The 15,960-nt window shown below is 50.7% G+C and overlaps 1 protein-coding gene across 1 annotated transcript in view; it reads right to left on the bottom strand.

Moving 5' to 3' along the window:
* Positions 1 to 9,206: 9,206 nt before the first annotated feature.
* Positions 9,207 to 15,960, bottom strand: part of ACP7 (acid phosphatase 7, tartrate resistant (putative)) — a 14,572-nt gene continuing 7,818 nt past the window's right edge. The window contains exons 4-12 of the mRNA XM_029925816.1: positions 15,562 to 15,685; positions 15,295 to 15,357; positions 15,087 to 15,201; positions 14,890 to 14,997; positions 14,745 to 14,802; positions 14,599 to 14,666; positions 14,417 to 14,488; positions 11,709 to 11,846; positions 9,207 to 9,551 (exon numbers count right to left, since the gene is read on the bottom strand). Coding sequence (XP_029781676.1) covers positions 9,486 to 9,551; positions 11,709 to 11,846; positions 14,417 to 14,488; positions 14,599 to 14,666; positions 14,745 to 14,802; positions 14,890 to 14,997; positions 15,087 to 15,201; positions 15,295 to 15,357; positions 15,562 to 15,685 — 812 coding nt within the window. The 3' untranslated portion in view covers positions 9,207 to 9,485. The remainder of the gene's footprint in view (positions 9,552 to 11,708; positions 11,847 to 14,416; positions 14,489 to 14,598; positions 14,667 to 14,744; positions 14,803 to 14,889; positions 14,998 to 15,086; positions 15,202 to 15,294; positions 15,358 to 15,561; positions 15,686 to 15,960) is intronic.

Below are 15,960 nucleotides of genomic sequence, written 5' to 3'. Positions count from 1 at the left end.
ATGATTATTTGTGCTTGTGCTTCGCAGAGGAAACCCAAGCCTTAGAGAAGGAACTTTATTTGCTCCAAGTCGCACAAGCAGATGGGACAGAGCCTGGGCTCATCCCCAACCTTGGACTCCCTGGCAAGGCTCTCGCTCACTGCCCTCTGCTGCCTCCCCTCGGCCTGGAAAGGACATTGCCAAGTTGTGCTCCAAGGATCCAATTCACACTCCCACCCGCGTTCAGAGGAGTGTGCGCTTTAAAGTAGCTTCGCCAGCATTAAACATTCTTGTTTTTGTGCTCTTTTGAAATCTGTATGGTTCATGGGGTCTCCATTTTTTAAAAAGCAAGCCTACTAACGAAGATGACAGCACTTGATGCAGGCCGGAGTGATGGGAGGAAGGTCAGGTGTAGCCTTTGCCTCTTTAAGGCAGGGCATTAGCTCTAGAAGCCCCCTTGGAACTTAGCTGGGGATCTCTGCCAGACCAACCCTCTCCCCGCAGAATGAGCTTCCTCAGGGTGGGCAATTAGGCCCTCCTTCTTCAGGGCTCTGAGAGAGAAAATCAGCTTCCTAAGGAAGGCTTCCTGGAGTACCTCCAGGAGGAGGTGAGGAGGTGACCCCCGCCAAAGGATCGAAACAGGTGAGGAGGATTTGGCCCCATACAAATAATACATTTCAGTACGTCAAGGGAAAAGGTAAGTGGCTATAGATAGATGGCAGGCAGAGCTTTCTGTCCTTCATATGTAAAGAGCATTTTCAAATCAGTAAGAAAGATGAACATACAACATAAAAACAGGTGAAAGACATGAACAAAAATGTAAAACACGGACAATGAATAAGAAAAAGATGGAATTGGCAAATAAGAAAATAGTGAAATGGTTATAAACTCTTAAACAGATCTGTTTTTTTGATCTCTCAAGAAAAAATTTTTATATTATAATTAATGCTGATAAGAATACAAGACAACAGCCCCTCTCCTGCCCCACTTATAGGACTATGATCTGGGGCAGGCTTTTGAGATTATCCATCAAGAGACTTAATAATGCTGTCAACTCTGATACAACAATTCTTCTTCTTGAAATTGTTCTTAAAGGGGAAAAAAAGACACAGAGAAAGGTATATATGTGAATATATAGGTGACCCTGAACAACAGATTTGAACTGTATTGATCCATTGTCAGGCATATTTAAAAAAAAATTTTTAAGTTTATGTATTTATTTTGATAGAGCGTGTGTGCACAAGCGGGGAGGGGCAGAGAGAAGGAGAGACAGAATCCCAAGCACTGTCAGCACAGAGCCCGATGACAGTCTCCAACTCAAAAACTGTGAGATCATGGGGCGCCTGGGTGGCTCAGTCGGTTGAGCATCCGGCTTCGGCTCAGGTCATGATCTCACAGTTCATGGGGTCGGGCTCTGTGCTGACAGCTCAGAGCCTGGAGCCTGCTTCCAATTCTGTGTCTTCCTCTCTGACCCTCCCCTGCTCTTGCTGTGTGTGTGTGTGTGTGTGTGTGTGTCTCTCTCAAAAAAAAAAAATTTTTAAAAAAAAGAAGGAAAGAAAACTGTGAGATCATGACCTGAGCTGAGATCAAGAGTTAGATGCTTAAAAAACAGCTGCACCCAGGCAGGCAACTCACTAATAAGCAGATTTTTTTTTTAATGTTTATTCACTGGGGCACCTACTTACTCAATCGGTTAAATGTCTGACTCTTAATTTCGGATTGAGTCATGATCTCATGATTTGTGGGATCGAGCCCCACACAGGGCTCTGCACTGACAGGATAGAGCCTGCTGGGATTCTCTCTCCCCACTCTCTCTACTCCTCCCCTGCTCTCTCTCTTTCTCAAAACAAATTTTATCCAGGTGCGAGCATGTGTGAGGGGGAGAAGGGCAAAGAGAGAGGGGGAAAGAGAATCCCAAGCAGGCTCTGCACTGTCGGCATGGCCCCCAGCGTGGGGCTGCATCTCACAAACAGAAAGATCATGACCTGAGCTGAAATCAAGAGTCAGACGGTTAATTGACTGAGCCACCCGGGCATCTTCAGCAGAATTTTTTAAATAAATGCAATACAGTACTATAAATGTATTTTCTTTACTCTATGCTTTTCTTTTTTAAAGAAACATTTATTTATTCTTGGGAGAGAAAGATTGTGTGAGTGAGTGGGGGAGGGGAAAGGGCAGAAAGAGAGGGAGACACAGAATCTGAAGCAGGCTCCGAGCTCTGAGCTGTCAGCACAGAGCCCGATGCGGGGCTCGAACTCACGAACCGTGAGATCATGACCTGAGCCGAAGTGGGATGCTTATCCAACTAAGCCACTGTGGCAGCTCTATGATTTTCTTAATTACGTTTTCTTTTCTCCAGCTTACTTTATTGCAAGAACGTAGTATGTGATATACATAACATGCAAAATGTGTGAATTAACTGTTTATGTTATGGGTAAGAAGACTTCCAGTCAACATAAGGCTATTGGTAGTTAAGTTTTGGGGGAGTCAAGAGTTATACTTAGATTTTTGACTGTGCAGGGATGGGCGCCCCTAACCCCTACATTGTTCAAGAGTCAACTGTACACCTCCTTAGTGTTATTTTAGTAAGATTTGTTTTAATCACCATTGTATTTGATTTTTAAAGCATTTTATTATCTTTTAATTTTTTTAATGTTTTATTTACTTTTGAAAGACAGAGAGAAAGACAGAGTACAAGCAGGGGGAGGGGCAGAGAGCGAGGGAGACACAGAATCTGAAGCGGGCTCGAGGCTCTGAGCTGTCAGCACAGAGCTTGACATGGGGCTTGAACTCACAAACCGCAAGATCATGACCTGAGCCGAAGTAGGAAGCTTAACTGACTGAGCCACCCAGGTGCTCTCCTTTTTAACATTTTATTTTTAAGTAATCTCTATACCTAATGTGGGGCTCAAACCCACAACCCCAAATCAAGAGTTGCACACTCCACTGACTGAGCCAGCCAGGTGCCCCTAATCACTATTGTTTCATTGATTACTAACAAATCATACCAAGCTTCACAATTTCCCTATTATTGCATATTCAGGTAGCGTCCAGTTTCTCGCTTCTTGCTACCCTTGACTCTCTAAACACTTTACCTGCATGATCCTATCCAATCCTCACCACTTCTCTGTCAGATGGGATCCTTAGCCCCATTTAACAGATGGGAAAACTGAGGCATGGGAGGAGGGTGAGAGACGGAACAAAGTCCCACCACTTGTAAGCAGCTTTGCTGGAATTTCAACCAGGAAGTCTGACTTCGAAGCCAGTGCTCTTAAAGACTGCTCAAATTCACTCAATAAATATGTTTGTCGATTGCACCCGTCTGTCAAGCATATTTGATCCTACATCCCCAACGTGTATTTAAGATTTTCTATTCTGCAGGCCCCGGGCCAAGCACCTTACACAAACTACCTCCTTTAATCCCTACAACCTCCCTATGCACTCCCGTTATTCCCATTCTCCAAATGGGCAAACAGAGGAACAGAGAGGTTAAGTAACTTCTCCAAAGCCACATGGCAGCCTGGCTTCAGGGTTTAGGCTTCCAGCCGTTTCTCTTCTTTCTCAGAGAATAAATGCTTGAGAGATAAGTAATAAACACCTGAACAAATCATACTCTAAAATAAGGTGACAAGAGGAGCTCGGAACGTGTCACAGAACACAACCCTCCGGCCATAAATGCGGAAGACCCAGGACCCAGCGATCCCACTCTGGGTATTTACTCCAGAGAAATGAAAACAGACGTTCCCACAATGGCCTGTACGGAAAGGTTCAGGGTGCTTGGGGGCTTTTGGTGGAGTTTTTTTTTTTTCACAGTGTTTGTTTTCTTTTTTCTTAATGTTTTATTTATTTTTGATAGAGAGAGACAGAGCATGAGAGGGGGAGGGGCAGAGAGAGAAGGAGACACAACCGGAAGCAGGCTCCAGGCTCTGAGCTAGCGGTCAGCACAGAGCCCAACACGGGGCTCGAACCCACGATCGTGAGATCTGACCTGAGCCGAAGCCGGAGGCTTAACCGACTGAGCCACCCAGGCGCCCCCACAGTGTTTGTTTTCTTCATCACCAGAAACTGTAAACAACCCAAAATGTCCATCAACTAGTGAACAGATAAATAGGTTGCTGTGTATCCATTCCAGGGACGCTACTCGGCATAAAAAGGAAAGAATCGTCCATAAGCAGGGCCTCACGATGAACTGCAAATGTGTGAGGCTGAGCGAGAGAAGCGTCTCTTATGGATCCATTCCCAGCATTCTGGAAAACGTGGAGCCCGTCTGTCGTGACAGGGGGCAGATCAGTTGTTGCCTGAAGCTGGGAAACACCAGGAAGGATCCACGGCAAAGGGACAGGAGGGAGAGCGTGGGAATGTTCCGGGTCTTGACTGAGGTGGTGGTGTCGTGGGAATACACATCGGTCAAAACTCCTCAAGTTGTACACTTTATTTTTTTTATGTTTATTTATCTATATTTACTTATTTATGTAATAAATTTTTTATTTGTTTATTTTTGAGAGAGAAAGCGCGAGTGGAGGAGGGGCAGAGAGAGAAGGAGACACAGAATCGGAAGCAGGCTCCAGGCTCTGAGCTGTCAGCACAGAGCCCAACGCGGGGCTCGAACTCACAGACCACGAGATCATGACCTGAGACGAGGTCGGACACTCAACTGACCGAGCGCCCAGGTGCTCTAAGAGTTATTTTTAATGCAGTAGAATCATGTATTGGTTTTAGTTAATAATGCTGTATCAATATTGGTTCATTAGTTGTAATAAATGTACCAGACTTAGGTAAGATTTTAATAATAACGGAAAACTGGGTGTGGAGTTTATGGGAACTCTGTGCTGTCTTTGCAATTTTTCTGTAAATCCAAAACTGTACCAAAAACTGAAGTTTATTTTTAAAAATGAAAAAAAAAGCAAACCAAGAGATAATACCATGCCAATGTTAATTTATACAGGAAAGAAAAACAAGTTACTGACCCACCCATATCATATGATACTATTTTCATTTTTAAAAACTCAGGGGTTATGAGGGGAAATGTTACAAGGTTAGCAAAAGCTGTTGGGGATGGGACAGCCTGGAAGTTTCTGGTTCTAACTTTATTCTTTTTTGCATGGTTTTAAATTTTTTAAAAAGATTTTATTTATTTATTTTGAAGAAAGAGAGAGCGTGAACAGGGGAAGGGGCAGAGAGAGAGGGGGAGACACAGAATCCCAAGCAGGCTCCAGGCTCTGAGCTGTCAGCACAGAGCCCCATGCAGGGCTCGAACCCACAAACCATGAGATCATGACCTGAGCCAAAGTCGGTCGCTTAACAGACTGGGCCAGCCAGGCGCCCGGGAATTTTTTTTTTTAAACAATGAGTATGTTACTTTCTCCCCTAAAGGAAAATAGGGCGGAGGACTGAGAGGAGGGGTCTCTGCCCTGGCAGTAGGGGCGTCATGTAACAGAGGGGCGCCTGGGTGGCTCGAGTCGGTTAGGTGTCCAACTTCGGCTCAGGTCATGATCTCACCGTTTGTGAGTTCAAGGTCCAAGCTGGGCTCTGTGCTGACGGCTCAGAGCCTGCAGCTGCTTTGGATTCTGTGTCTCTCTCTCTCCACCTGACCCCAATTTGCATTCTGTCTCTGTCTCTCTTTCTCTGTCTCTCTCTGTCTCTCTGTCTCTCTCTCTCTCTCAAGAATAAATAAACACTTAAAAATGTTTTTTAGAACTGAGTGTCCTGTCTCTTCAGGCCTGTGTGCGGGACAAACAGGGAGGAACTTTTTTGTCCTTTTTATGTCCTTCTCTCCACAACCTCTCCTGCTGATTCCTATGGTTACAATAAAAATGTAGCCAATACAAAAACAGGATGCCCACTCAGTATTGAATTTCAGATAAACCTCAAGTCATTTTTTTAATAAAAGCATGTCCCCATCCAATATTGGGGACAGATGTAGACTACACATTTATTTATCATTTCTGAAATCCAAATTTACTTTGGCATCCTGAAAGAATATAATAATTGGGCATTCTGTATTTTATCTGGCAATCCTGCTCACTCCACACCAGTCACCTTGGCCTCATGGCTGTTTCTAAACACACAGCCTCAGTCCTGCCTCAGGGCCTTTGCACCTGCTGGTTTCTCTACCTGTATCACTGTAATAGGTGTTTGCTTTGGCTAGCTCCCTTTCCTCTGGCTCAAATGTCACCTCCTCAGAGAGGCCTTTCCTGGGCACCATATCGACAACACCCTTTGCTATCCCAATGCTTTAAAAAAATTTTTTTTTACAGTTTATTTATTTTTGAGATAGAGACAGAGCATGAGTGCGGGAGCAGCAGAGAGAGAGGGAGACACAGACTCTGAAACAGGTTCCAGGCTCTGAGCTGTCAGCACAGAACCTGATGTGGGGCTCAAACCCACGGACTACGAGATCATGACCTGAGCCAAAGTCGGACGCTCAACCGACTGAGCCACCCAGGCACCCCTAATTTTTTTTTAATGTTTACTTATTTTTGAGAGAGAGAGAGAAGCAGAGAGAGGGAGACACAGAATCCGAAGCAGGCTCCAGGCTCTGAGCCGTCAGCACAGAGCCCGACGCTGGGCTCGAACTCATGAACCGTGAGATCATGACCTGAGCCGAGATCAAGAGTCAGATGCCTGACCCAGGGCGCTACCCAGGCGCCCCCGGGGTGCTGTTTTAAGGTGGTCAGGGAAGGCCCCACTGCAAAGAATTGAGGGGGGGGGAGAGTCAGACAGTCACCCAGGGGGTCGTGTCCCAGGCTGACGGAACAGCCAGCGCAGACAGAGGAGGGTGATGTGATACGGTTGAGGCCAGTGTGGCAGGAGCAGAGAGAGCAGGGACAAGTGACGGGAGAGGAGGACCGGGAGGTGACGGGGCAGATCAGGTGGGCTGGGAAATAGGGAGGATGCGGGCTTTTAGGCCAAGTGACATGCAGCCGCGGGAGAGCTCAGGCCGAGGAGGGACCTGATCTGACACAGGTGCCCACGGGTCCCTTTGGCCTGCATGCGGAGAGCAGACTATGGGGGGCAGGCATGGGAGCAGAGGGGACACCAGGTCAGAGGCAAGGCACAGGTGGACAGGACCAGGGTGGGGGCGCCTTGGAGACGGGAGAAGGGGACACATTCTAGATAGACTTTGAAGACCAAGTGCACAGAGTTTGCTAGCTAATTAAGTGTGGGACATGACAGGGGCGCCTGGGGGCTGAGTCGGTTAACATCCGACTCTTGATCTCTGCTCAGGTCATGATCTCAGGGTTGGTGAGTTCGAGCCCCGCATCGGCCTCTGCGCTGATGGTGTGAAGCCTGCTTCAGATTCTCTTTTCTTCTCTCTGCCCCTCACCTGCTTGTGCTCTCTTTCTCTCTCTCAAAATAAATACATAAGCTTTAAAAAAAAATCAACAAAGCAAGAAAAAGAAGAGTCAAGGACAACACAACACCAAGGCTTTCAGTCTCATTTAATCCTAACGCAACCCCATACCACGTGATCATTCTTTTGTGACAGACGATAAAACAAAGGTTCAGAGTGGGCCGGCGACTCCACATCCCACAGGATGGGGCACAGCTGAGATTCAAACCCAGTTTCTGTCTCGCCCCAGTGCCTGGGCCTTTGCTGTCTGTGGGCCCCACCGCCCAGGCCCATTCATAGCCTCCCCCAGGCCTGGGACCGAACGTGCCAGGCCCTCGTGGGCACCAGCTCGGCCTTTGGCTACAGCGTGTAGTCACTGACTCCCCAGTGGCGACTTCACAAGCTGGGCGCATCCCTCTGTGGCATTCCCTCGTGGCTTGTCACCCGCGTTGAGTAACTGGGTTTCTCTGCTCGCCCATGAACTCCTACGGGGCCTGGCTGGGGCAGAATCATTGCTGTCCCCGGCGTGTCCCTGGCATCGCCCAGCCGGAGCCTGGCATGCAGTGGCCTTTATTAAGGCAACAAATATTCATTAAGTACCTACCACGTGCTGGGCTATGCAGGGGTGAGCCCTGGACACCACCCTCCTGGGACTGACCATCTAGTGGGGAAGACAGACCGCCCCGCCAGAAGGTGCCAGCCTGGGGTTGGGCTGGGCGGGGCTGGGATGGGGGTGTGCGGGGCCACCACTCAGCATAAAAAGAGGGTCTAGGAGCGGGGAGAGGGCACTCGAATGGTGAGAAAGAGCTTCGTGTAATTCAGGAAACTGCAGACAGGCCGTGTCCCTTGGGCACAGTGCGGGCGGCTGGGGGAGTAAGTTCGAGAAAGCTATAATGTGAGGTCAGCCTGCAGAGCTGGGGACCCATGGGCCGCCCTGGGGCTAGAGCCTAGCTTGGCCTAAGGGCTCCTGGAGTCAGATATGTCTGTCACTAGCTCTGAGCCCTCCTGTGACAAAGGATAAGGGTCAAAGTGGGGTCCCACAAGGCCCCACATGATCTTTCCCTGTCTCCCCGCTGCCCCTCTCTCCCCCTCAGTCACTAGGCCCCAGCTGTCCCCAGCCTCCACACTGACACTCCGGCGGAGGCAGCCACGTTTCTGCCTCAGGACCTTTGCACTGGCTGTTCCTCTGCCCAGAACACTCTGCCCCCCGTGGCCACTCCCTCAGACTCCTTCATGTCAAATGTCACCCTCTTGGTGAGGTCTCCCTGATTATCCTTGTGAAAATTGCAGTTGTCCCCCCTCAAGGCCCTCCCCTGCTTTGGGGGAGCACTTATCATCGTTACCCTGCTTTCTAGTTTTTCGTATTTAGTGCGTCTGCTCTCCGACCCCTGGTTAGAGCATCAGCCCCATGAAGGCAGAGATCTCGGTCATGCTCACACGGGTCCCACAGGACTGAGAACAGGGCCTGGCACATGTTAGATGCCCAGGAAATCACGGTGGAGGGGAAAGTGAGAGGGGGAGGAGGAAAGGAAGGGGAAAGGGGAGGAGAACAGGCAGGTCTGTGTAAGCACCACTAGCTTGGAGGCAGGAGTGTTAACACTTCTCCCCTCCAGGATAAATCAGGGCTGGGCTGGGCTGGGAAACTGACGCACAAAGCAACACTGGATGACCCTCTTTGGGCAGCAGGAGCACGGAAGGCAGGCCCAGGAGAGTCGCCGACGCCACCTGCTGGAGAGTGGTGTCATGACGCCCGCTCCCACCCTGCTGACCTGGGGCCCGTGAAGGCCCTCGCCCACGCGGGAGGGCAGGGAGACGGCCTGGGGGGCATCCCCAGTGGAACTGCAGAGTCACAGCGATGAGCCTCTTTATTCCAGAGGCCCCACGGGTGCCCCACCCCGTCAGTGCTATGCAGGAGAGGGGGGCCGCCCAGCCCCCGCCCCGCTGCACTCTGTCCCTGTACACCTGTCCTCCCCTCGCAGCTGGAGGGCACCCCACCTCTCCAGGAGGGGAGAGCAGCGCCGGCTCCCTCAGGCCTGCGGCCACCGCACGGGGGGCCTCAGAAGGGCTGGGAGTCACGGCCAGCCCTGACTCTCCGCCTGGGCCTGGGCCGCGTCTGGTCACACTAGCCAAGGCAGCGAGGCCCCGGGGCTCCTGACAAGAGCTGCCCTTGTGGCTAGAGGTACAGCATCCGGCCAAGCAGGGGTCTCACCACCCAGACGTCATCCACAATCTTCCCATCCTGCCAGGGACAAAAACAAAGGCGGTAGTGAGAGCCGGAAGCCAGGACTCCAGGGCCAGAGACCTGGATTCAAATTCCACCTCTACCTTCCACGGGCTGTGTGAGATTGGGCAAATTGCTAGACCTCTCTGAGCCTCGGTTTTCCTTATCTGAAAAGCAGGGATGATAGTGATGGCACCGACATCACAGGTCTTGTAGGCATTACATGAGATGATTGTAGAGGGCTTTTTAAATTTAGTTCTTATTTTTATTGCTTTTTTTGGTGCCCATTTTTATTTTTTATATTTTAACGTTTATTTATTTTGAGGGAGAGGGCATGTGCACATGTGGGAGTGGGCAGAGAGAGAGGGAGAGAGAGAGAGACTCCGAAGCAGGATCCACTCTGCCAGCGCAGAGCCCGACCTGGGACCCGTGAACCATGAGATCATGAGCTAGGCCGAAACCAAGAGTCCAATGCCCAGCCAACTGAGCCACCCAGGGGGCCCCAAAGGATATTTTTAAAAGGGGGCCCATGGTTCAGTAGATTAAGCGTGTGACTTCGGCTCAGGTCCTGATCTCACAGTCCCTGGATTCGAGCCCTGCGTCGGGCTCTGTGCTGACGGCTCGGAGCCTGGAGCCTGCTTCAGATTCTGTCTCCCTGTCTCTCTGCCCCTGCCCTGCTTGCTCAGTCTCTGTCTCTCAAAAACAAAGACGTAAAAATAAATAAATAAATAAATAAATAAATAAATAAAAAGGGGCCCAGAGCACGGCAAGGACTGTAGAGGTGTCGGAGATTATTATAAGCACAGACCTCACTTATATCCCAGTGCAACGGCTCTCTGCGTGACCGTAAGCACGTTATCCAACTCTGAGCCTAACTTCCACATTCTACACACCGGGGAGAACCAAATGGGATAACGCATAAGCCTACCCCTGGAGCTCATGCCGCTCAATAAATGGAAGTTACTTATGACAAAAAGAACATGGTTGAGGGAGGAGGGAGAAGAAAAAAAGAAAAAGAAGGGAAAAAAAAAGAAAAGAACATGGTCTTTGAAGTCATATCCCAGCTCTGCAACCCTCCAGCTGTGTGATCCTTGGAAAATTATTTCCCATCTCTGAGCCTCAGTTATCTCATCTGAAAAATGGAAAGAAAATTCACCCCATGTGACTGCTCTCATGATTCAAGTATTATCAGATGGAAAGTGTCTAGCCCAGCATCTGATATACATACACTACGTGCTCAATAAATCAGGAAAATCATTAATATTATTTTAAAATTACATTGGGAATGGGGGTGCCTGGGTGGCTCAGTCGGTTAAGCGTCCGACTTCGGCTCAGGTCATGATCTCACAGTCCATGGATTCGAGCCCCGCGTCGGGCTCTGTGCTGATGGCTCAGAGCCTGGAGGCTGTTTCGGATTCTGTGTCTCCCTCTCTTCTCTGCCCCTCCCCCATTTGTGCTATGTCTCTCTCTGTCTTTCAAAAATAAATAAATGTGAAAAAATTTTTTAATAATAAAATAAAATAAAATTACAGAGGCAAAAATAAAGAATGGTGAACCATGATTATCTGGGTCCATCTAACCTTAAGCCATTTCTGCCACCCTCATGCCATATTGGTTTCCCTCTACCTGCACCCATCACCCACCTTTTTCAGCCCCTTCCTCCTGTTGATAAATACCTATGGAATTTACCATGTTTGGGAAACTGCTCTCAGCACATCTATATAATAAGTCATTCAACTATTATCATCCCCTTTAACAGATGGGAAAATTGTGGCTCAGATAGTTAAAATAAGTTGCCTGAGGTCATCCATCTGGTAAATACCAGAATCAGGATTTGAACTCAGGATTTCCAGCTCTGGAGTCCGTGATTTTTGTTTGTTTTTTTTTTCATTTTTTAATGTTTATTTTTTTGAGAGAGAGAAACAGAGTGTGAGCAAGGGAAGGGCAGAGAGAGAGGGAGGCACAGAATTTGAAGCAGGTTCCAGGCTCTGAGCTGTCAGCACAGAGCCCGACACAGGCTGGAACTCACAAACCCGGGAGATCATGACCTGAGGGTAATTGGGCCGCTTAATTGAGCCACCCAGGTGCCCCTGAAGTCCATGTTTTTAAACACTCGGCTCCAGAACACACCAGGCCCGACGACTCGGGCAGGTGTTTGGACCACGGCTCACTGACCTGGTCATCTGACACTTGCTGGATGTGGACGTGGGTCCCGTTGAGGATGTGCAGCCGTGTGTACCCGTACTCTCGCACGCGCAAGGCGCTCCAGGGCCGCGGGAAGAGGGAGAAGGGGGTCAGCCGCTCCTCACAGCCCTGCCAGACAGAAGTGTTGAGACCCAGGGCTGGGGAGGGTGGGGGACCGGCAAGGAGCAGACACAACCTCCCGGGCCAGGACCCTGCTGCCCCCAAGGAAGACAAAATCTGTTAAGACTTGACCTCACTCATACTCAGAATTGAGGGTTTTGACCCAGCCAGGCTTCCTGTGCCCTGGGTCTCTGACTTCCAGAAAAGTGCACGGCTGGACAAGACTGCCCACTGCAGCATTTTCTGTAAAAGCCCTAAGCTGGAAGGCATCCAAATGCCCATCAGTGGGGTCTGTTAAATAAATGATAGCATAGCCATCACAAGCGGGCCCTGCAGAAAGGTGGCCGAGATGTATAATAAAAGGGAAAACGCAATTGGAAGAACAGACAAAAATGGCGGGTCTCAACACTCCCCAAGAAAGCTTTTTAAATCACCAACGCCTGAAGGAGAGAGCATACTCATCCTCTACAAGCAGCAGAATGTCAGGCAACCTGAGCAGAGACTGTGAGGGCCCACCATTACTGTAATAACAAAGGAAAGCAGCCAACACTGTGATACCAAAGGGAAGCAGCCATCAGTGTAATAACAAAGGGAAGCAGCCATCATTGTACTACCGAATGGAAGCAGCCATCAGTGCAATACCGAATGGAAGCAGCCATCAGTGCAATACCGAATGGAAGCAGCCGTCATTGTAATAACAAATGGAAGCAAGAATCATCAGTAGATGGTGAAACTAATGGTGAAAGTTTGAGGACTAGCCAGATATTGGCAGAGTCCCAAATGATCTCCCTAGGAGTCATATTAGTAGTAATTCTATATAATAATTAATATTAATAATAGAACAACAACTACAACAAATAATAACATAAAATAGAGATTAAAACAAAAACAGCTAAATGTTAACATGTGGGAAATGTTGGCTAAAGGGGATATGGAAAGTCTGTATTTTTCGCGACTTTCCTGGAAATCTGAGACGATTTCAAAATTTTAAGTCAAAGAAGAAACTAATCTCTGCTGATTAAAGTCTAGAACATGATCACATAGGGATACAGGGAGTCTTCTGGTGCTGATCACAGTCTATTTCCTGCTCCAGGGGGCGGCCAACACTGGGCCAATGCCAGGGCCCCTTTCTCAAAGATCCTGGTCCTTGTTCTGGAATGGGGCCCAGACTCCGGAGTCTTAAAACTTCCCCATGGTATGCACACCAAAGCTGAGAACCCCTAGGGTATGAAGCATGGTCCAAGTTGTACCACATCTCTACCAAGACAATGACTCCATTCTAAAATGCCGTGCAAGAGCCAGAACAACGGAGAGCAGGACTACGAAGGGGTGTGGAGGGCTGGTGTTCGCCTCCGGCTTTCTGCACTCTGCATTTTTGTCACAAGTGGTTCTCATGTTGATCTTACTAAATCTGTAAGAACCGGCTTAAAAAACCAGCCCTCTCTCCTCGCAGAAGTGAGTGATTCCAAGGCGGAGAGGGGAAGGGAAGGAAAACACAAGATGATCCTGGAGCACCTTGGAGGGCCAAAAAGATAAGACAGTGCTCACAAAACGACAGGGGCACGTCAAAACCCCCGGCCCTGACCGGAAGAGTTCCCAGTGCCCAACGCAGGAGCGGGCTGAGCCGTAAGGAAATAGCAGTCATATCCGATTATCGCCCGCAGGATAAAATAATTACCCATGAGTCCAGACTGGCATAAATCAATAACTAACTACATAAACGGAACCGAAGGGACAACTTTTCCTCACGGGAGGCTTCTGGTGAATAAATCTAGGAGGAATGAGGGAACTAGAAGCTCCGCATTAGAACACCACAGCAATAATTCACGCAGGCCAGACCCACCAAGGGATTCCAAACTCGGTGCGGGAAAACTTGAGGACAGATGGGATATTTGCATGGCCGCGACGCATCTCCCTGAAGATACTTATTAATTAGGAGCTCTAATAACTCCTGGGGCCCAGGAGACACCTCCTTTGCCAGGTGATGCGGAGAAACACCTCCAGGGGTGAGACAGGAGGGCGGCTCATCATCCCTGGTCACACCGTCACTTCTTCTGGGACTGTCTTGCCCAAAATGCACGGCCCGAGCCTCAGCATCAGACACACCCAGACCAAAGGGCCATTCTGCAACACAACTGGCCAGGAGTCTTCCAAAACATGAAGGATGGAAGACAGCAAAAGACTGAGGAACCGTCACCGGTCGGACAAGACTAAGGAGACACAAGAACTACAGAGGGTGCAGGTCCCGGAACAGAAAGCGTCGCTAGTGGAAGGTGGAAGGTTCAGTGGGAGGGGAGCAGTCTGGAGTTCAGCTGCAAGGATGATAAGACTCTGCCTCTGGGTCCGTCGGTAACCTGGGCAACCCCTGCTGCTTATGGAACCCACTGCCGAACAAGCATTTGAGTGCCTCGCCTCTGTTTCCACATCTGTTCAATGGGCATGCTGCTGGGCTACCTAAGCTCTAGGGTTGAGAGTTGGTGACAGTGAGTGTATAAAGCACAGGGAACCCAGGCTGGTGCAAGAGGCAATCAAAATCATGACACAAGAAGCCGAAGGCACCCCCTTCCCGCCCTGCTCACAGCAGATCCGGTGATGATGTGGACGGGGCCTCGAGGGTTGGTGTACGGCATCTCTCGGCTGCCATTAAATACCTGGAGGAGGGAGCGAGGGGGAGGGGCATGTCACACCGCGCCACGCCCTGGGGCGTCCAGGGGTCCACTGACACCAGCCGCATGGGCCCTCGGCCCTCCCTGAGCCCCACCTGGTAGTTGTAAATGGGCCACAGCCGTTCGTACGAGTGCTCGTGAGCCCACAGCTGCAGGTCGACCCCTGAGACAGAAAAAGCGGGGGTCAAGCCCCTTGATCCTGGAGGGATGAGGGGGCTGGAAGTCCCCCCAGGTCACTCACCGTATTTGTAGAAAAGGTCTTCCAACCCATACAACTTGCCGAGGAGGCCTTTGCGAACCTGGGCGGGATGACCAAGGAGGGGAGTGGTGACTCGGGCCAGCCCCCACGTGGCTCTCGGCACCCCGCCCCAGGGAGGGGTCCTCACCTTGCTCTCATGCCAGGTACAGTCATCTAAATCAGCATTGGAACAGTACATGGGCCGGTGGCCCATGGTGATGATCCACGGCCGGGCTGCCCGGTTCTTATTGGCTTTCTAGAGAGCAGGGCCCAGAGTGAGAAGCAGGGACAGGGGAGCGGAGGGCGGCTGGCCAGCGGATTAGAGGGGACCTCCAGCCAGGTTACCTGCAGGTCACTCTCCAGCCAGTGGAACTGTCTCTCTACCAGGTGGCGGCCATAATTGAGGAAGAAATACACCTCGGTGGAGAAGGAGATGATGTGCGCGGGGCCCAGATCCCAGCTGGAGGGGTCAAAGGGCACGGGTCAAAGGCGGGGTCTCCCCCACGGGGTCTAAGGGGGAGAAAAGCCAGTCCCCTAGGCCCCCCCAGATTACCTGTACCACAGGCCTTGGTTGTTGCCTGGCATGCTGAAGCGAGCCTTGTAGTGAGAGAAGTTGCTGGAAAAAAGGAAGTCAAAGAGTGGGAAGAGGGTCCAGGTTCTCCGATCCCACCCCCGTTTGGTCTGGCTCCCAGTCTAGCCCATCTCCTCTCTCGCTGCCACAGAGCAGCTGCCGCAGCATGAGGGACTAAAGTGAGACCCTACGAAGGACGCATCTGCTTCCACCGATCGGCCCCGCCCACCCGAAGCCCTGGGCCCTCACTAGCGCTCTTCATGATTCCCAGGGCATGTCATGTACGGCAGGCTGGCGGCCACAGGTTCGATGAGCCGCATGAACTTGTCGCCGACACGCGCATTGTCCTGATCCATGTTGTAGGCAAAGTCTCCTGGAGGGCGGGGGGAGGGGCAGGGAGAGAGTGAAGACCCAGAGCAGGTGTCCTTCCGCCAGGACTGAGGGTTGCTCAGCGGTAACCCCCGCTCTGCCATCCTGGTTCTCCGGTCCCTACCTCACACCCACCCCCGTGCGCACTTGGAACTGTCTCCCGAACCTCCGGTCCCTGGCGCCCCCCCCCCCCCCCCCCCCCCCCCCCCCCCCCCCCCCCCCCCCCCCCCCCCCCCCCCCCCCCCCCCCCCCCCCCCCCCCCCCCCCCCCCCCCCCCCC

The sequence above is a fragment of the Suricata suricatta genome, chromosome 16 (assembly GCF_006229205.1).
Source record: "Suricata suricatta isolate VVHF042 chromosome 16, meerkat_22Aug2017_6uvM2_HiC, whole genome shotgun sequence".
Taxonomy (NCBI): Eukaryota; Metazoa; Chordata; class Mammalia; order Carnivora; family Herpestidae; genus Suricata; species Suricata suricatta.
The sequence above is the reverse complement of the archived record's forward strand: the minus strand, read 5'-3'. Positions and strand labels throughout refer to the sequence as shown.